This window comes from Podarcis melisellensis (genome assembly GCF_964234715.1).
Source record: "Podarcis melisellensis genome assembly, chromosome: 17".
In the NCBI taxonomy this organism is placed as follows: Eukaryota; Metazoa; Chordata; class Lepidosauria; order Squamata; family Lacertidae; genus Podarcis; species Podarcis melisellensis.
Window position 1 is genome coordinate 1,438,347 of NC_138534.1, and position 20,876 is coordinate 1,459,222.

The 20,876-nt window shown below is 40.5% G+C and overlaps 1 protein-coding gene across 8 annotated transcripts in view; it reads right to left on the reverse strand.

Moving 5' to 3' along the window:
- Positions 1-20,876, reverse strand: part of KIF17 (kinesin family member 17) — a 50,317-nt gene that overhangs the window by 10,470 nt on the left and 18,971 nt on the right. For 6 of the 8 annotated variants that reach the window (XM_081895212.1, XM_081895214.1, XM_081895215.1 and 3 more), the window contains 4 exons: positions 6,627-6,736; positions 5,713-5,860; positions 2,484-2,578; positions 360-493 (listed from right to left, as the gene is read on the reverse strand). In XM_081895212.1, the coding sequence (XP_081751338.1) occupies positions 360-493; positions 2,484-2,578; positions 5,713-5,860; positions 6,627-6,736 (487 nt within the window). The remainder of the gene's footprint in view (positions 1-359; positions 494-2,483; positions 2,579-5,712; positions 5,861-6,626; positions 6,737-20,876) is intronic. The other 2 variants (XM_081895217.1, XM_081895216.1) reach the window with 1 other exon arrangement.

The window sequence follows — 20,876 nt, forward strand, 5'->3', positions numbered from 1 at the left end:
ATTCACTCTTATTTACTGACATTTAATTTTATTGTGCACTATTATATTCTAATGGATTACTTTATATGATGTAAGTTGTTTATTTTAAAGTTAGGTTTTTATTATGACTTTTTTGTATTGGATGAGGTGCATGATCTTTTGTTCTTTCTTCAGCTTGTAAATTGGCTTGTGCATAGATATAGAAAGGGGGCATACACATGGTGCATGCGGGGACTCCAATCGCCCAACACTGAAGGAAAATGGAACAGTGTCTGCTTCAGGCCTCAAGGGCCCACACGGGAGCCTCTCTGGATCGAAGCAAATGAGCAAGTCCAGCAAACATTGCACCCCTTGATGGTCTGTCTATTCCTCACACCGACCTGGCAAGTACTTGCTGCTGGTTCACTGCCACTGGGAGTTCCTCAGCCACATCAGTCCCAGGTGTCCCCGGTCTGACAGCTTTCTCCAAATTCTGGGCCACAGAAGGAACAGGCGGCTCAGTTGTGTTGGACTCCTGAGTGTAAGGGAAAATGGGAGGCAGCCATTTTGAATATGCATGATATCCACATTGAGGGATGGACTGAAGCTGATTGACATACAAGTTTCCAAAATTCAACATCCTATATTTTGCCTGTCTCCCAGAAGGGATTGGGAGAAAGGAAACAAAGACTGGCCCATCCACTGGACACACAGTCTAAGGTCTAAGGTCAAGGTCTAAAGGCTAAGGTCAAGGCTTGCTGGAGCATTGTGCACCCAGCGCTTGGTTACTACTGCTGTTGGTTTTGCTGCTGCCATACTTCAGTCCCAGCCAACCCAGCTGTTGTGCAAGGTTCTGGGAGAGGAAAGGGAGAGGAAACAGTTTGCTCCCTGGACATGCCCTGAAGTTGCTGGGCAACAATGAAATGCTTCTATCATCAACCAGCAGAGAAACTGAGCTGCTGACTTCACAATGCACACTGCAGTGTAGGAATCTCAACAAAAGCATGTTTACCCAGAATTAGTCTCACTTATTTCAGTGGGATTTATTCCTGAGCAAAGCCTGGGTGTAATCCTATACCACTTACTGGAGACCTTAGTGGGACTCACTTCTAAATAAACACACATGTGCTTGAAGGATCAATTCATCAATTCATCCACACTTCCATTTGTCCTATGATTTCTAGGTATGGGGCACAGAGGTCCTTTTTTGTCCCACCACTTTCTCCAGGAAAACCCGCTGCTTACTGTAGAATTGGAACAAACAATTGGTTTTTCTGAGGATTGATGTTTGTTCCGATTCAGCAGTAAACAACGGGTTTTCCTGGGGAAAACCTCTGAGACCCATGCCTAGAAATCGTGGGAGAAGCAGACATCTGGATGAGCCCTTAGTCTGGTTTTCAAAACTGTTTTAATCCAGGAGAATACCTATTAACTTCAAGTCTAATTCCTTACTCGAAGTTATCTCATGGAACTAAATATATAAAAGTTCATTAAATTCACTTGAATCCCATAATTAAGCACCACGAAGGGTGCTTAAGCATCAGCGAAAGGGGGCATTCTGGTGGCAGCGGGGGGGGGGGGGGCAGACGCACATTTCTGTTTCACTTCACAGGATGGGCCACCACTGGGTCCCTCTAATAACTTGGAGTTGGTATAATGGATTAGAGTAGTCCTTGAAAACTTATATTAAAATAAATTGGTTTGTCTTTAAGATGCCACTGCTGTGTCTGAGTACACCACAACACAGCATATATTCAAGCAGGGCTAACCTGTAAGATAGAATGGTTGAGAAGTGGTTTGTGACTAAAAGACTACTCTGCTGTGAACCTGCTAAAAAGCTTTCGGGAAGTCAGCCCTTGCTGACCTAATTTACCTGGCTCTTGTAAGAATTACACCAAGGGCTATGTTTCAATGTCATGATAATCCACAGTTTATTGTGACAGTAATCAGAATAGGCAGGCCTTGGGCTTGGAGGCTCCCCTCCCCTCTCTTCTCCCACCTATGCTGTAGCTGCAAAGAGAAATTTAGAAGCATTCACATCTGGGGGTTTTATTTATTAAGCACAGCTTATTGCATAAAAAGCATAATAAATATTAACAAACCTACTTAAAAATTTGGTTTAAGAAGTTGGCTTGTTTCACAAGCCCATAGCTAAGAATAACCATGGTTTAGGGTTGGGCATAATGCTAAACTGCAGTCAGTCCAAGACAGAAGCAGAAGTGGCCAGTCTCTTTGCAGCTGCTCCTAAAGAGGGGGAAAGGAAGGGGAGGAGGGTGTATCTAATTCGACAAAAAGTCATGGTTTCTATCATGATACCTAAATGCAGTGATATAAATGGTATATTATTAAATGGCTATTATTATTAAATCCAAATCGCCTCCAACTGAAACACACTCCAGTCTCCTGTGACAGAGCTACTCTGCATGGCCATCGGTGGTTCATGTTACAGAGACCCTGTGTCATTTTAGAAGTATTTTTAAAGGGTTTCTGCATGGCCATCATTTCATCTGTTGAGGTAAGTTCACCTTCCTGGGTACCTTGGCTGACACTTCAGTTTCTTTAGCAAGGCCTGGAGGCAAAGAAGCTTGGTCAGCAATGGCTTCAACTGTCTGGGTGGTTTCTAGAGAAAATAAAGGAAATGCAGAGAAAAAATGAGTTTTATCCTGAAGCTCTGTTCAGCTTGAGAGAGGCAGTAGTTTTTAACTGAGAGTGATGCAATTTTATACATTTATATATTGACTTCTAAAATATCTACTACTTTGCCTTCCATACAATACTGTGGGCACTTTCAATACTAAGACAACAGAATAATAAATAGAACAATAATAATAACAAAGCCTTAAAACAACAACAGCAATCACAATTTCTTCAAAGAAAAACAGTCAACAATTAATCATATTCTAATTTTACAGCATCTTGCCTGGAAATATTCCACCCCAAAGGGTGGCCAACTCTGTGTGGCATTCATTGACCTAAGGGCAGCATTCGATAGTATCCCCAGGAGCATCCTCTGGGAAAAACTCACCCGCTGGGGCATCGACAGAAGGCTTCTCTGGCTAATAATCAAACTCCATGAGAACTCAGCGGCTAGAGTGAGATTCACCCCGGAGGGTGATCTCACCAATTCAATTCCCATTAACAGAGGTGTCCGACAGGGTTGTATATTGGCTCCATTCCTGTTCAATTTGTTCATAAGCGACATGAGGACTCCCCTAATAGAGGCTCAAGAAAGGATTCATGCACCCCGCCTAGCACTTTATCGCTGCCCTTTGTTACTATATGCGGATGACGCAGTCATCCTTTCCTTTTCTAGAGTAGGTCTCAGGAGGGCCTTGAAAATTTTTGGATCATATTGTAACGCAAATTCCCTTACAATTAATTATGGAAAATCTAAGATACTAGTTTTCTCAAAGAGCCGAAAATTCCATAATTGGAAAATTGATGGGAGAGCCATCGAACAGGTCTATAAATTCCAATATTTGGGAGTTTGGTTACAACATAACCTTAGATGGAAGGCCCATGTAGCCTATGTTACAAATAGAGCCAAAGCTATCTCCTTGGCGATCTTGCAATTCTTCTTCACCGATGGGGCCCTTCATATCCCATCGGCGTTGAAAGTCTTCAAGGCCAAGGTGATTCCGACAATTGCTTATGCCATCTCAATTTGGGGGACTTTTGTCAATCTATCTCACCTAGAGGTTATTCAAAATCAGTTTTTAAGAGGGATATTGAAACTGCCCAACTGTGTAAGTAATACAGCGTTACGCATGGAACTTAACACTGTATCCCTGGAAAACGCTCTGTGGAAGCACATACTTTGTCACTGGTTATCTCTATGGCACAATCTCCCAAACTTGTACTTGATACAATGTATGTGGAGAGATGATTTCCAGAGCCCATGGGTAAAAAATTTACAGCTGAAAATTACGGCAATGGGAATCTCCCCATCCAAATTACTAGAGCAGGACATAGTTCCAGCTAAAAGAACAGTAACCTGTAAACTAGAGGAGATGGACTTGCAGCAGAAAATGGTCTTGGGCAATGGTACCTGCTCACCTCTAAACCTTGGTTTATTACCCCTCTTAGGGCTCCCAAACTATTTGAATTCCTTAACTTCTTCGGCTCATAGATATGCCTTTGTAAAGGCAAGATTCAACACCTTCCCATCGAACGCGCTGAGAAATAGATTCTCCAATGGACAGATATCGCTCTTATGTGATTGTAATTGTGGGGCACCGGAATCGTTGCATCACATAATTCTTGATTGTGCTTTTCACTTATCGGCCAGGAGCAAGTTTCTTGCTCAATATCTTAAGGGAATTGCCGATGATACGACTGAAGCCAAACTGAGATATCTATTAAATGATGATGACCCCCTAAGATCACTCATGGTTGCCAGATTCTTGATCAGCGTCCTATCCCTAAAGAAGAGAAACGGACTCTTGTGTGGCTCGGATAATCCCTTTAAACCATGATCTATGTTTTAGGATGTAATTAGGTGATATCACCATTGATGTCTTCTATTAATTTATGAGCAGAGGGCGATGTTTATGTTACAAATTTATTGTAATGTATGATGTTGGCCTTTTGTTTTTGTTTTGCTTTGGTTCTTGTCTGTTTTTTTTCTAAGTTTTGGTGGTTTTAAATTTGGAGGTTCAAGTACATTATGGTGGTATGGGAAACTGTGGTGTGACGGGCCAATGGCCGTAATAAAGATCAATCCAATCTTTAAAGAACCAGTCTCTTCCTAGTCATGTTGCACAGAAGCTGCCTCAAAAGAGGGTCCTCAGGTTAAAAGGTATAAATGAATACCATCAGCTGTCGATTTCCAACTGGCGGGTAGGAAACAGACACACCTTATTGGTAGATTCTCCTGCAGATTGACTATTGACCATTAAAGAATTAGCCCAGCCCCTAAAACTTTTATCTTGAATATTGCAGGCTGGAGGAACAAATTAGCTGACTCAGATTTTAAAAGGTACCGACACACATTTGACATAGTCTGTCTGCAGGAGACTTGGCTCCTGGAGACAAACTCTCTAAAGCTCCAGGGCTTTAGGACATGGGAGCAACCTGCCTGGAAAATTTCCTTGCTCAGGCGTGGAAGTGGCAGTTGAGCTATTCAGAAATCTGTCACTGTAGATGCAGAGATCGCAGAGATAGAGGACACTTCCTCTAATTATTGCCAGGTGCTAACCATCCAGGCTCACAAGCTGCGTACGTTGATTTGTATCAACCTCAGACATGACAGCAGAGATTTGGCAAAGGATAGGAGAGTGTTGGACCGAGTCTCTACTGGATATCCTAACTACCTTCTTATTGTATGTGGTGACTTTAACACCAGGATGGGGAATGACCTTACTCATAAGTAAGGCCCTGGGCTCAAACAAGAGAATGTCTTGAGCATTTCCTGTTCCTCAAATGATAAGACTGTCAACAAATCAGGCCAGGAGCTTTTTCCTTTAATTTAAAAATATCAGCTGGTGGAGCTGCTGGCTCTGAGCACCATCTCTGGGACCAAAGAAGCATCAAAATAGTACATCCTAATCCTATTCAAGAGTGCAGCCTGCAGTCTCCTAGTTTGCATCATTTGTTCTTTTAATTTTACTACTTTGCATAATTTAACCTGAAACTTAATAACCTGAAATTATTAAACATAATTTAACTGCTGGTCATAGAGATGTGCAAGGACATCCCACCCCTTCCAACTCAAAGGAACATTATTCAGCCGCTCTTCTGGCTTCATGGCTATACCTGCTTCCTTTTGGAGGTTCTCATCTAAAGTATGGAACTTCATGTCATAAGCATTCCTCAAGGCGCTGATATCCTCCTCCAGCCGGACACGAGATTCTTGTTCAGCTTCATAGTCAGCCTTCAGCCGCGCCAGCCTCTCCTCATACTCCTGAAAAGGTCAAGGAAAACAGCTGAGGGATCCTGATGTGGCACATTCCAACTCTAGAGAATATTTGTTGAGGGAGGACACACAGTCGTTTTGCTCATTTATATTTTCAAGAGAAATGAAAACTTTAGATTTTTAAGAAACTTAGCCTTAAAGTAAACTTTGCTAAGCATATTTAACTAGAAGGAAATACCATGGATATCATTAGAGGTTTGTTCATTTTTTTTTTCCAAATGGCTGTGCTTAGGACCACAGCTAAAATCAGAAGGTCAAACTCTGGCAATCAAGTAGTCAGGAGAAGAGATCTTTTCAGTTGTGATGACCTATCTGTGGACTGCTCTCCCAAAGAGGTCCATCTGGCATTGTCACTAGTTTCTCGGGTGTTTTCTCAATGATGCTGATACACACACATACGCATATAGGTTGGTTAGTTAGTAAGTTATTAAAATAATGATAAACCCTTCATTATCCAATTCCAGGGTGGTTTATAAAATACACTAAAGCAGCATATACTAAAACAACAGTATCTCAAAACATTGGTACAATAACCACAGTAGAAAAATATAAAGGCATATTACCAAAAGCTAGGTATTAAACTCAGCAAATTCTTGACAAAAGATAAATATTTAATAGATGATGGAACATAATTTAAACCATAATATGTGTGGTTCAGCTAATTAGAAAAGTTACCTGGCAAGTTTGTGCAAGGAAGACTGTACTGGAATCCCACCCGTCCCTAGTGCCAGAAGATATGGTTGCACCAACTTACTTCTCGAATGAGCTGCTTCTCTTTCTCAATATCTGCCAGGGATTCAAGAGAGGGCTCTGGCTTCGCCTCAGGCTGAGCAGCCTCAGGAGGCAGCATGTGAGACAGCTCCACTAAGGAAGGAGAAAGGACATAACTGAGAAGATGGCACACCTAGAAAGCTTGGAAATTGGGCCTGGAGCAAAGCTCACTTTTTCCTGACGACCCAAAGGAATTCATTTCCAAATAGTTTGATATAGTTTATATTGACCACAAATATATGAAGAGCCTTTCAAAACCCTGGAATGTTCTGTTTCTTTTGTTATTTAACAATGGGAAATATACACTGGTGAGTCTGTTGTTGCGGCCAATCTTGATTTCATACCCTTTATTTGTCTACCCAGCTGTGGGTCATCTAGCCTGGTGAGAGGACCACTCCCCTCTGAACTGTATTTTGGCCAGGATGCTGAGGTGTCTCTGAAGTGCAACAAGACCTGTACCAGCAATTGGCACTTCCAAGAGGCGAGGGAACAGACTGACCATCAGAGTGACCATCATTGCTCTCTCTGACATTTCTCTTTTACTGTTATCAACCTCCTCAGGAGGAGAGCCAGCGGTGTGTCATCTCCCCCTCTCTGAAGAACACTTGGAGTGCAGCAAGACCAGCACTAGAAATGTTATTGTCAGTTAACTCTCATTTTTGTTTTGTATTTATGCATTTATGTATGTCGAGATTAGTTTTTTCTTTGTAATACTGAATTTATTCTGTGTTTGCTAAATTGTTGGATATTTGTTATTTTTAATTTACTGACTTGTTTTGTATTACATATTTGTATTTCCATGTACTCTATCGATGTCCTGAATGTTTGCCATAGGCCGCTTTGGGTACAGCTCATTGTGGGAAAGCGGCATATAGGTAAGTAAAACCAATCAATCACTGTGGGAAATCACAATTTTCCCAGCACTTAAACCAGGGGCAAAACTAGGCTTTCTTTCATCTGGATCAAAGACTCAGTCTAGCACCCCCTTGTGCATATATTATAATAGAAACTGTGATAATGATCAGACACATACCAGAGAGTAAGTCCTGTTGAACTCAGTGGGACTTACTTCTGAGTAAAAATGCTTAAGATTGCAGTATAAGACCGTACAATCTTTACACAGTGCCCTCTTTACATACAAGTAAGTTGTCCTCTAGATACAGACACATTCAACACACACCCAGAGAGAGAAAACATATTACAAGCAAACAATACTTCAAAGTGCTTATCTTGTGAATTTGCCATTTATATTGTCTAATCATGACAAAAGCTCCTGTTTCCGAAAGGTACAGGAGGTGGTGTTCTGATCTCTTTACCACTTTTAATTGATCTCTGAGACGCTGAGGGGAGCCAAAGAAGAAGGAAGGATAGTTCAGGGGGTTGGCTGGGTGCCTTCCAATCTGCAATTATTTCCTTTAACAGCAGAACAAGAAACAAAACTTCCCTTTTCAACTTTGCTCGGAGGGCAGCCTTCTCCACCCTTTCCTTTGCCAGGATTTCTGTCTCACACAATTGCAAAAACAGATCCTTACTTTTGCCTCCCAAGGTTTTCCTGCTTCCCCTTGCAAATAAGCATCCTCGGAAAGATGAGGATGAGAGCTGTCTAGGTAGGATGCTTTTAGACTCCAGAGCCAAGGAGGCCAAAATCTTCAAAGTGGGCAGAATTGAACTTCCATAACAACTTCACAAGCTCATTGAAAAAATCTGGGAAAGAGAAGAGATCCCAGCAGACTTTGGGGATGCCAAAATTATCAATCTCTTAAAAAAAAAGGTGACAGAACTGATTGTGGAAACTATCGAGGCATCTCTCTATTAGCTGCGTCCGGCAAAATTATTGCAAGGCTCTTAGCAAACTGTCTCGTAACAATATTCGAGGTGACCCTTCCTGAATCCCAAAATGGTTTTCAACCTTCTAGGGCGACAGTGAACATGATTCTCGACAGCTTCAAGAAATATGCAGAGAGCAAAACCAACCCCTGTATATGGTGTTTATTGACCTGAGTAAGGCTTTCGACACTATAAATCGTAATGCCCTGTGAACTGTCCTGAAAATTGGCTGCCCAGTCATTTGGCTCCTCCGTGATAATATGACAGCAACAATCGCAGAAAACAATGGCTCTCAAAGTGAACCATTCGCAGTGGGATCAGGTGTTAAACAGGATTGTGTTATTGCCCCCAACTCTATTCATTATTTTCTTTTTTATATATATATAATATTTATTAAATTTTCCATTATACATATACAAATACAAAACAAAACAAAAACAAACAAACAAAAAACAACAAGTATAATTTCCATTCTTATTTTCTCAACCTATTTTTCCCGACTTCCTCATACCTCCCCGTTCTGTTTTCTAATTTAATTATCCTGTCAGCAAATCCATTCCCATATTTCCGCAAATTTTTCAATAAATCCATTCCTTTCCTTAATCAAGGTCTCTGAAAAAGCCACAATATTTTTAAGACCCCTGTCTATCTAACATTCATCAATCTTATAATATTTATTAAGATAGATTTTGAATTTCTTCCAATCTTCTTCCACTGTCTCCTTCTCCTGGTCGCGGATTCTGCTCGTCATCTCCGCCAGTCCCATATAGTCTGTCATTTTCATCTGCCATTCTTCCAAGGTAGGTAGATCTGGTGTCTTCCAATACTTTGCAATAAGAATCCTTGCTGCTGTTGTAGCATACAGAAACAAAGTTCTATCCTTCTTTAACACCACATGGCTAACCATACCCAGGAGAAAGGCCTCTGGTTTCTTCAAGAAGGTATACTTAAATACCTTTTTCATTTCATTATATATCATTTCCCAGAAAGCCTTAATCCTCGGGCATGTCCACCAGAGGTGAAAGAATGTACCTTCACTTTCTTTACATTTCCATCATTTGTTATCTGATAAGTGGTAAATTTTTGCAAGCTTGACTGGGGTCATGTACCACCTATAAATCATTTTCATAATATTCTCTCTCAAGGCATTACATGCCGTGAATTTCATACCGGTGGTCCACAACCTTTCCCAGTCCACAAACATAATGTTATGACCAATATCTTGTGCCCACTTAATCATAGCTGATTTGACCTCTTCATCTTGCGTATTCCATTTCAACAGCAAGTTATACATTTTTGACAAATTCTTAGTATTGGGTTCTAACAGTTCTGTTTCCAATTTTGACTTCTCCACCTGGAAACCAATTTTCCTATCCAGCTTGTAAACCTCCATTATTTGATAATAATGGAGCCAATCTCGCACTTTATCTTTTAGATTCTCAAAACTCTGTAACTTCCACTTGTCACCCTCCTGTTCTAGAATTTCAGAATATTTTGGCCATTTAGGCTCCATGTTTAGTTTTTTCAATGCCTTTGCCTCCATTGGTGACAGCCACCTTGGAGTTTTGTTCTCCAACAAATCTTTGTATTTAATCCAAACATTAAACAATGCTTTCCTGACAATATGATTTTTAAAGCCTTTATGAACCTTGACCTTGTCATACCACAAATATGCATGCCACCCATAAAGATGATTAAAGCCTTCCAAATCTAGAATATCTGTGTTCTCGAGAAGCAACCAGTCTTTCAACCAGCAGAAGGCTGCTGATTCATAATAAAGTTTCAAGTCTGGCAGGGCAAATCCCCCCCCTTCTTTTGCATCAGTTAAAATCTTAAATTTTATCCTGGGTTTTTTGCCCTGCCAGATAAATTTAGAAATATCTTGTTGCCATCTCTTAAAACACTCCGTCTTGTCAACGATTTGCAATGTTTGGAACAAAAATAACATTCTAGGCAATACATTCATTTTGACAGTTGCGATTCGACCCAACAAGGAAAGCTTCAAATTTGACCAGATTTCTAAATCCTTTTTCACTTGATTCCAACATTTCTCATAATTGTCTTTAAATAAGTTCATATTCTTAGCTGTCATATTAATCCCCAAATATTTTACACTCTTAACCACAGTCAAACCTGTTTCATTCTGAAACCTCTCCTTCTCCTCTACTGTTAGATTTTTCTCTAATACCTTAGTCTTAAATTTGTTTAATTTAAAGCCTGCCACTTGAACAAAATCTTGAATTAATTCCAAAACCCTTTTGGTACTAGATTCTGGCTCTTGTAATGTAAGTACCAAGTCATCTGCAAATGCTCTCAGCTTATATTGTTTTGCTCCGACCTGCACCCCTTTAACCTGCTGGTCCTCTCTTATCATGTTCAGCAAAACCTCCAGGACCGAAATAAAAAGAAGTGGGGAAATTGGGCACCCCTGACGTGTCCCTTTTTCTATCTTAAATTCTTCTGTTACTACATTATTCACAATTAACTTTGCTTTTTGTTCGGAATATATTGCGCCTATACCATTTTCAAAACCTTGGCCTACCCCCATCCCATGGAGATTCTTCTTCAAAAAGGTCCAACAAATATTGTCAAAGGCTTTCTCCGCATCCACAAATATCAGAACAGCTTTTGTATTTATATTTACTTCTAGCATTTCCAAAATGTCTATTATATTCCTTACATTATCTGATAGATGCCTTCTCGGGAGAAAGCCCGATTGATCCTTATGAATCTCCTCCATCAAAACTTTTTTCAGTCTCTTAGCTAAAATGTCAGCAAATATTTTGTAATCCACATTTAATAGGGAAATTGGGCGGTAGTTTTTAAGTTGAGTCTTTTCAGTCTCTGTCTTTGGTATAAGCGTGATAAAGGCCTCTTTCCACGTTTCAGGTGCTTCTTTCCCCTCCAAAATTTCATTACAGACTTCCTCCAAAGGTTGTATTAACCAGTCTTTTAAAGTCTTATAATATTTGGAAGTCAGCCCATCGGGCCCCGGAGATTTGCCCAGTTTCTATTCATTATTTTCATTGCCATGATCCTACACTTTGTCAAAGGGAAACTCCCCACCGGAGTAGAAATCATATACCGAACAGATGGAAAGCTCTTCAGTCTGAGTAGGCTGAAAGCAAAGAGTAAGGTTTCCGTAACTTCCGTCATAGAGCTTCAGTATGCTGATGACAACGTAGTGTGCGCACGCTCAGAGGATGACCTACAAACTATCCTAAATATCTTTACAGAAGCTTACGAAAAGCTTGGCCTATCACTCAACATCCAAAAAACCAAAGTGCTACACCAACAAGTACAAAATAACCCCTCTGCAGCGCCACAAATCCAACTCAATGGTGTAACGATGGAAAATGTCAATCACTTCTCCTACCTAGACAGTTATCTTTCCACAAGGGCCAACACTGATGCCGAAATCCAGCATCACCTGAGCTCTGCAAGTGCAGCTTTCTCCTGATTGAAGTGCAGAGCTATTGTACTACCAACCTTACTATATGATTGTGAAACATGGACCACTTATAAATGCCATCTCTAACTCCTCGAAAGATTCCATCAACGGTGTCTCCGAAAACTTTTACACGTCACTTGGGAAGACAGGCGAACTAATATCAGTGTACTGGAAGAAGCAAAGATCACCAGTGTTGAAGCAACGATTCTTCAACATCAACTTTGTTGGACTGGTCATGTTGTGCGGATGCCTGATTATCGTCTTTCAAAGCAACTACTCTATCCCAAACTTAAAAATGGAAAGCATAAGGCTGGTGGTCAACAAAAGAGGTTTAAAGACTGTGTCAAGGCAAATCTTAAAAAATGTAGTATAAACACTGACAACTGGGAAACACTGGCCTGCGAGCACTCCAGTTGGAGAACAGCCTTGATCAAAGGTCTCATGGGCTTTGAAGACACTCGAACTCAGGACGCAAGGGAGAAACGTGCTAAGAGGAAGGCACGCATGGCAAATCCACACTGTGATCAACTTCCGCCCAGAAACCAATGTCCCCACTGTAGAAGGACGTGTGGATCCAGAATTGTTTTTTAAAAAAGTTATTTATTAAAGTTTCAGAAAAAAGGTTACAAAAATAATAGGGTAAAAATGAGAAACAAAAAAAATACAAACAATTAAAAGTAATCCATCTTTCTATGCTTATCCTTCATTCGCTTATTTCCCTGACCTCCTCACACCTCCCTTTTTTGTATTCCAGTTCGGTTGGTTAATTCAGCAAATCCTTTCCCTCTTTGTTTTTATCTTAATCCTTCATCTTAATATATTATAACTTTACTTTCTCACCTGTTTACAATCCATTTTCACATACTCCTTAATAGCATTACTGCTAAAAACCACTTAATTTCATTCCAGCATCATTCTAACATTCATTAATTTTACAATATTTCTGCAGATAGTCTTTAAATTTCTTCCAATCTTCTTCCACCAACTCTTCTCCCAGGTCTCGGATTCTGCCAGTCATTTCCGCCAGTTCCATATAGTCCATCACCTTCATCTGCCATTCTTCCAAGGTGGGTAGATCTTGTGTCTTCCAATACTTTGCAATAAGTATTCTTGCTGCTGTTGTTGCATACATAAAGAAAGTTCTATCCTTCTTTACCACCAATTGGCCGACCACGCCCAGGAGAAAGGCCTCTGGTTTCTTCAGAAAGGTATATTTAAATACCTTTTTCATTTCATTATAGATCATTTCCCAGAAAGCCTTAATCCTTTGGCACGTCCACCAAAGATGGAAAAATGTAACTTCATTTTCTTTACATTTCCAACATTTATTATCGGGCAAATGATAGATTTTTGCAAGCTTGACTGGTGTCATGTACCACCTGTATATCATTTTCATAATATTCTCTCGTAAGGCATTACTTGCCGTAAATTTCATACCTGTGGTCCACAACTGTTCCCAGTCAGCAAACATATCATAGCAGATTTCACCGTTTCATCCTGAGTGTTCCATTTCAGCAGCAAGTTATACATTCTTGATAATATCTTAGTTTTGGGATCTAGCAATTCTGTTTCCAATTTTGATGTGTGGATCCAGAATTGGCCTCCACAGTCACTTACGGACTCACTGTTAAGACCATGTTCATGGAAGACAATCTTACTCAGCTAGGAGGGATCACCAAAGAGCAGTCGGAGGAATCTCACACAGCCTGGGAGTCTCCAAGGTGCCCTTCTGGAGGTTTCATCCAGGGTAAAACCTGGTTAGCTCCCCCCCTTACGAACCTGCTTAAACTGCAGTATGGGAGTTTCGGAGGAAATGCCATTCTTCCTAATGATAGCAAATGCCATCGCAATTACGAGTACAAGAGATTACAGCTGTGCCACCATCAAGGACACCTTTTTAAAGAAATTGTTTTCATTAAAGTTTTTTGGGTTACAGAAGTACATACATCATCTCTATTTTCAGATCATAAAGTCCTTTTTACAGATCAGTTATATCTGATGTGAGACTTTGAAGGTGTAAGGTTGGGGGAGAAGATAGGTGTGGGGGAGAGCAGGGGAAGAGAGAGGCGGCGTAGTAAATATTTATTATTTTACAAGGTGTATGTGTGAGGTTTTTGTGACAAGGTCACATGAGTAGGTTCTTTTCCTGTCCACTTACTAGTTTTCATCAAGGACACCTTTGGGTTAGTGCCCATTTTAAATATTATTTTTGAAGTGGGAAACTCTTATAGCAATGCTCTGTCATTCTATGACACTTTTGTTCCTTTTTGCACCTAGACTTATTAATTAAAAAATTATATTAAAATGCAACATTTTTTGAACAAAAAACAAAAACATGCTCCTATTACATAATGACAGATGGAGTCTATTTGCCTGGCCAGGCACTTCCGGAGGCGGCGCAAAACGGCAATGGCGGTCCTCTTTACCGTGTGAAGAGGGGCTCCGCGAAAAAGGGTCGTCCGCTGCGGCAAAGCGGAGACCCATTAAGACAAACCGTAGGCAGAGCGAGCCTGCGGCCGTGGGACTCGGCGGGTGCCAGAAGCCCCCCCAGAAACGAGGAAGGGACCTCGTAAGAGGCTCCGGAACGTGAAAGGGGGAGCGGCGCTGTGAGTTCATCGCTCTTTTCGCGGAAGTGAAGCCGCGCTGCTGTTGCTGATGAGCGTCGACCTTTCTTCTTGAAAATCATCGGAATTGGCTGCAATTTACCCGTGAGTAAGGGGTACTAAAGATTGACTTAAATTCATTTAATTCGGCTGAAAACGGGAGGCGAGTAACAGGAAGTCCGTCTCCCGGTCCTGCTAATCAGAGCAAAGCAAAGAACCCGATGTGGGCTGAAGCGTTCAAAAGAGACTTTGAAATTAGTATGAAGGGGCATTAATAGACTGTGTTCTTCTAGAAATTAAAAAGATTGAAGGATTAAATCTTTTGGTTTATTGCGCTAAGGAATCTTCCCCTTATTGTGAAGTGACGTGGAATTGAAGGAGATAACCGAGCTATCGGACTGCCAGTGTTGCAAAGGAGTACTGTCAGGCTGCTGAAACTTTTTCTTAAGTACAAATTGTTGCATTGATGGATACACTATCGCTTTAATACTGATATTGGAACCTTTCTGCTACCTTGTGGCACTATTTTGAAACAGAACTATCTGAAAGCCTCCTTTTCGAACTTGGGGACTATAAAAGTTGAAATAGGAACTTTGATGGTGGAAAAGAAACTTTCTTTCTTATGAAAACCCCCCCTAGTGGATTTGCGGAGACATAGAGGTCTGGGAACTGTACCTTATTGGGATTTTTTGTGGTTTAATTGTTTACATTCTGGACTTGCCTTTCTCATGGATTGAAAGACTATTTGACCTTGAACAGAGGCAGCTGGGGAATGAGTGGCCCAGGGAAAACAAGAGCATCTAAAGCTAAGGAAGCTTTAGCTGAGGAAGCTAAAGAAAAGAAAAAAGATAAGAGAGCTGGGCAGCTTGTTCAAACAACGTTGACTCATCAACGCAGATCTTCGGTACCAACTGTGCTGACGGCGCAGGAGGAAGAAGTTGAAACGCTTGCAACAGAAGATATGGCAACTGGAGGAACTGATCTAGTCTTGAAACAAATTTTGGAACAACTGGCACTTTTGAATAAGAAGGTGGACGATCAGTCATCTAAAATTGACAGAGCTACATCTACTATCAGCAAGTTAACAGATCAGGTTTCCCAGCATACTCAGGCTATTGAGAAATTGCAAGGAGCTACGGCGGAGAACTACAAATTAGCTGCGGAAGCCAATCAAAAAGCTGAGCAAGCGTGCAAAAAGGTGGAGGAGATCAAAGGGGAAGTAAGACCTCTGAAAAGACAGGTAGGAGAACAGCAAGCCTACCTGTCAATGGTGGAACTGAAAAGTAAGGAATGTAATCTTAGGCTGAGGGCCGTCCCAGAGCTGGAGCAGGGCAACCTAGAGGAATTTTTGACGCAGTTGTTTTCTAAATTTTGGGGGGTTGAGGAAGATAAAGACTTCAAAATTGTGACGGCCTTCAGATTGGGAAGATCGGTTAAGAAAGACAAGTCCAGAGACTGTTTGGTTTGTTTGAGAACAAGAGAGGAAAGAGACAAGATATTAGGCCAACATTTTAAAAAATCTCTGGAAGTTGAAGGCAAAAGGGCAGAAATTTATAGAGATATTCCTAAATATCTGCTGGACCTTAGAGCCTCATATACAGACTTGGCTAAATTGTTAAGGTACAACGCAATCCCTTACAGGTGGGAATTTCCTCAAGGTCTATCATTCACTTATAAAGGAAAGAAGGTAAGAATTAAAACACCAGAGGACCACCAGAAGTTCCTACACGACAACGAGGAGGACCTCCAAAAGAGAGCTGTAGATTCCTGGCCTCCACCACCGGGATCACCACCAAGACCTGTACCATCTGGAGGCGGACCGGCACCACAGCCTTCGGGAACGGAGGACAAATTGGATACCCAACTGTGATATTCAAGAAGTAGACCAGGATGTCTCTACAGCTTCTTAGTTGGAACATAAATGGCGGGAATTCTCCAGAAAAACAGAGAAAAGTATTTTATATTTTGAAAAAAGAACAATTAGACATTATTTGCCTGCAAGAAACACATGTGACAAGACTCCACAGAAAAGTGTTAATTAACAAAAGGCTAGGCCAAGAATTTATCTCATCGGACAAAGTTAAGAAAAGAGGAGTGGTGATATATGCAAAGGAGAACTTGTCACCAAAATTTGTATTCAAAGATGAACAGGGTAGAATTTTGGCAATTGAAATTCAGACACAAGGAGAAAAGTTTTTAATTCTAGGAATATACGCCCCAAATGATGGAAAATCGGAATTTTTTAAGAAGCTGCATGAGACTATGCTGGACTATTTGGATTACAACAACATTATCATGTTGGGAGATATGAACGGAGTCGCCTCAGTGAATATGGATAAGTCGCAAAGTGCTAATATAACGAAAGACGGCAGACTACCAAAAACCTTTTTCGAAATGACTGACAATTTGGATTTGATTGACATATGGAGGATCAAGAACCCTCTAGGGAAAGAAGGAACTTTCTTTTCTGAGGCCCACATGACATGGACGCGAATCGACCAAATATGGATTACTAGAGGGCTGGCACCTAAGACTAGAAAAGTGGAAATCTGCCCAAAAACCTGCTCCGACCACAACGCTTTGAGAATGGAATTGAGATTAAATACAACCGGATCTTTCAGATGGAGAATGAATGACGCTTTGTTAAGAGATCAGGAGATTGTTAAGAAGGCCCAAAAAGTTTTAAAGGATTATTTTGAATTAAACTTAAAGACAAACGTGGAAAAAAGAACAATCTGGGACGCAAGTAAAGCAGTTATGAGAGGGTTTCTAATACAGCAGAACACGATTAAAAAAAGGCTCTGGAATGAAAAGAAGGAGAAGATTTTGGAGAAAATAAGAGAAGGAGAGAAAAAACTGAGATCCAGGCCTAAATCAAAGGAAGTATTGAGAGAAGTGAAGTTTTTCCAGGCACAATATTCGAAACTGATAAATCAAGAGGTGGAATGGAAAATTAAACAAATGAAACAAAGATCCTTTGAATCTGCTAACAAGTGCGGGAAGTTGTTGGCTTGGCAGTTGAAAAAGAGACAAAAGCTTAACACAGTTACAAATCTAGAGATTGAAGGGAGAATGGTTCAGAAACCCGAGGAAATTAGAAAGTGTTTCCAGAGATATTTCAAAGAACTTTATTCACAAAGGCCACAAAAAGGCTCGGAGGTGGACCAATTTGTCACAACTAATGGATTACAAAAAATACCCCAGGAAATGAGAGCAACCCTGAACTGTAATATTACAATCCAAGAAATTGAATGCGCCATTCAGAACCTCCAACTGGGCAAGTCTCCGGGACCTGATGGACTTACTTCCAAATATTACAAGGCATTGAAGGATTCATTGATACAACCATTGTTGGAAGTTTGTAACCAGATTATGGAGGGGAGGAAGGCACCGGAAACGTGGAAAGAAGCTTTCATCACGTTGATATTAAAATCAGAAACTGAAAAAACTCAACTTAAAAACTACCGTCCTATCTCACTCCTAAATGTGGATTACAAAATTTTTGCTGACATTTTGGCAAGTAGGTTTAAGAAAGTATTAAATGAAGTGATTCATAAGGACCAAGCAGGCTTTCTCCCTGGCAGACATTTATTTGATAACACAAGAAACATCATTGACATTTTGGAATTTTTACAGATTAACTCAAATACAAGAGCGGTGTTGATCTTTATTGATGCGGAGAAAGCCTTTGACAACATTTCTTGGATGTTTATGAAGAAAAATTTGGAAAGGATGGGAGTAGGGCGGGGGTTTGAAAACGGAATAGAAGCAATTTATTCAGAACAAAAAGCTAAATTGATAGTAAACAACGTGGTGACAGAGGAGTTCAAAATTGAAAAAGGGACACGACAGGGGTGCCCTCTATCTCCTCTGTTGTTTATTTCAGTCCTGGAGGTGCTATTGAATATGATTAGAAATGACCGGTTGGCACAGGGAATTGTGGTCGGAGAGAAACAATATAAATTGAAAGCATTTGCAGATGACTTGGTATTAACATTACAGGAGCCAGCCTCTAGTACTAAAAGAGCGTTAGAATTAATTTCTGACTTTGGTCGGTTGGCGGGATTCAAGTTGAATAAACAAAAAACTAAAGTTTTAGCAAAAAACTTGACAACTACTGAAATAGAGGAGTTCAGAAAAGAAACAGAACTAAATGTGGTTAAAAAAGTAAAGTACTTAGGGGTGTACCTGACCTCCAAAAATTTGAATTTGTTTAAGGACAATTATGAGAAATGTTGGTCAGAGATCAAAAGAGACTTGGAAACATGGTCAAGACTGAAACTTTCCTTGTTGGGTAGAATAGCTGCTATAAAGATGAATGTATTGCCGAAAATGCTATTTTTGTTTCAGGCCCTCCAGATCGTGGATAAGGTGGAATGTTTTGGAAAATGGCAGAGGGATATGTCTAAATTTGTCTGGCAGGGCAAAAAGCCCCGAATAAAGTTTAAAATACTAACAGATGCGAAAGAAAGAGGGGGGTTTGCCCTGCCGGACTTGAAGTTATATTATGAATCTGCAGCCCTCTGCTGGTTGAAGGATTGGATTTTGTTGGAGAACACCGATGTCCTCGATCTGGAGGGATTTGATAATGCTTTTGGGTGGCATGCATATTTGTGGTACGACAAGGTTAAAGTTCATAAATCGTTTAAAAACCATATCGTCAGAAGGGCAATTTTTATGGTCTGGTCAAAATATAAAGACTTATTGGAGAGTAAAACTCCGAGGTGGCTCTCACCGATGGAGGCCAAAGCACGTAAAAGACTCAATATGGAGGCCCACTGGCCTAAATATTGGGAAATAATTGAAAAAAATGGAGATAAATGGAGGTTGCAGAGTATGGAAAAGTTAAAAAACAAGGTGCGAGATTGGTTGCATTATGCTCAAATCCAGGAAGTTTTTAAAGCGGATAAAAAAGTGGGTTTCCAGGAGGAAAAATCGAAACTAGAGACAGAGTTGCTTGAGCCAAAATCTAAGTTAATTTCGAGAATGTACAACTTGCTGCTTAAATGGAATACACAGGATGAGATTGTTAAATCCTCCATGATAAAGTGGGCGCAGGACTTGGGGCACAACATTATGTTTGAAGACTGGGAAAGGTTATGGAACACCGGAATGAAATTCACGGCATGTAGTGCCTTGAAGGAAAATATTATGAAAATGACATACCGGTGGTACATGACCCCAGTCAAGCTTGCAAAGATATATCACCTGTCTGATAATAAATGTTGGAAATGTAAAGAGGAGGAAGGGACATTTCTACACCTCTGGTGGACCTGCCCCAAGGTGAAGGCCTTCTGGGAGATGATACATAATGAACTAAAAAAGGTGCTTAGACTTACCTTACCCAAGAAACCGGAGGCCTTCCTCCTGGGCATGGTAGACCAGAGGGTGGCTAAGAAAGATAGAACTTTTTTATGTACGCTACTACAGCAGCAAGGATCTTGATGGCAAAGCACTGGAAGACACAAAATCTACCCACACTGGAAGAATGGCAGACGCAGCTGATGGATTATATGGAACTGGCTGAAATGACTGGCAGAATTCGAGACTCGGGAGAAGAAGAAACGGAGGAAGTTTGGGAAAAATTTAAGGACTATTTGAAAAAGCATTATAAATTGTATGAATGCTAAAAAATGCTTCTTTCTAGGAAATTATAGCTTCAGTATCGGTAAATCTTTGAATTGGTAAATAAGGCACAACAAGACAGAAGTGGTGTAATGAAATAATTTTATTGTGTTGAAACTAAAAATTAATGGGTTCGGATTGAAATGTCTAGAGACCAGATAACACGATAAAATGGAAGATATATATTATGTTTAAAATAAGTCAACAAATTGCTGAGGTTTTGGTTTTACAGAGAATGCAGAGTCCGGAAGAGGGGGGAGTCCACTAGATTTATGGAAACATGTATTTGGAATTTGAATTTTGTATATTATAAACTTAATAAAAATTATATTAAAAAAAAAACAAAAAAAAAAAACCTCAACCTCAGTCAACCTCTGTGAGCAGAGTCTGTGGTCAGGGGTAACAATAACAGGAAGGCTGCATGGCTCCTGCTCCCAGGTGTTCACTTTCCATTTTCTGTAGTGATACAGTTCCAGGAGGCCACGCTTTATCTAAATGTGTGGATTGCTCAGGGCTGGTGTAGCACCTTGGGATGCTTCTTGTCCTGGCTATTGTTCCACTCTTCCTTCCTATCAGAGTCCCCCCCCCCTTTATATTTAAAATAATACTGCATATCCACACTTCCACTTCTTTGTACATCTCTGGTGAGAATCATGCCAACACCAAGTTAGTCACTTGGTCCATTCTAACCCACTACTGCCTCCCTCCAACTGAGCTCTCTGGCTTC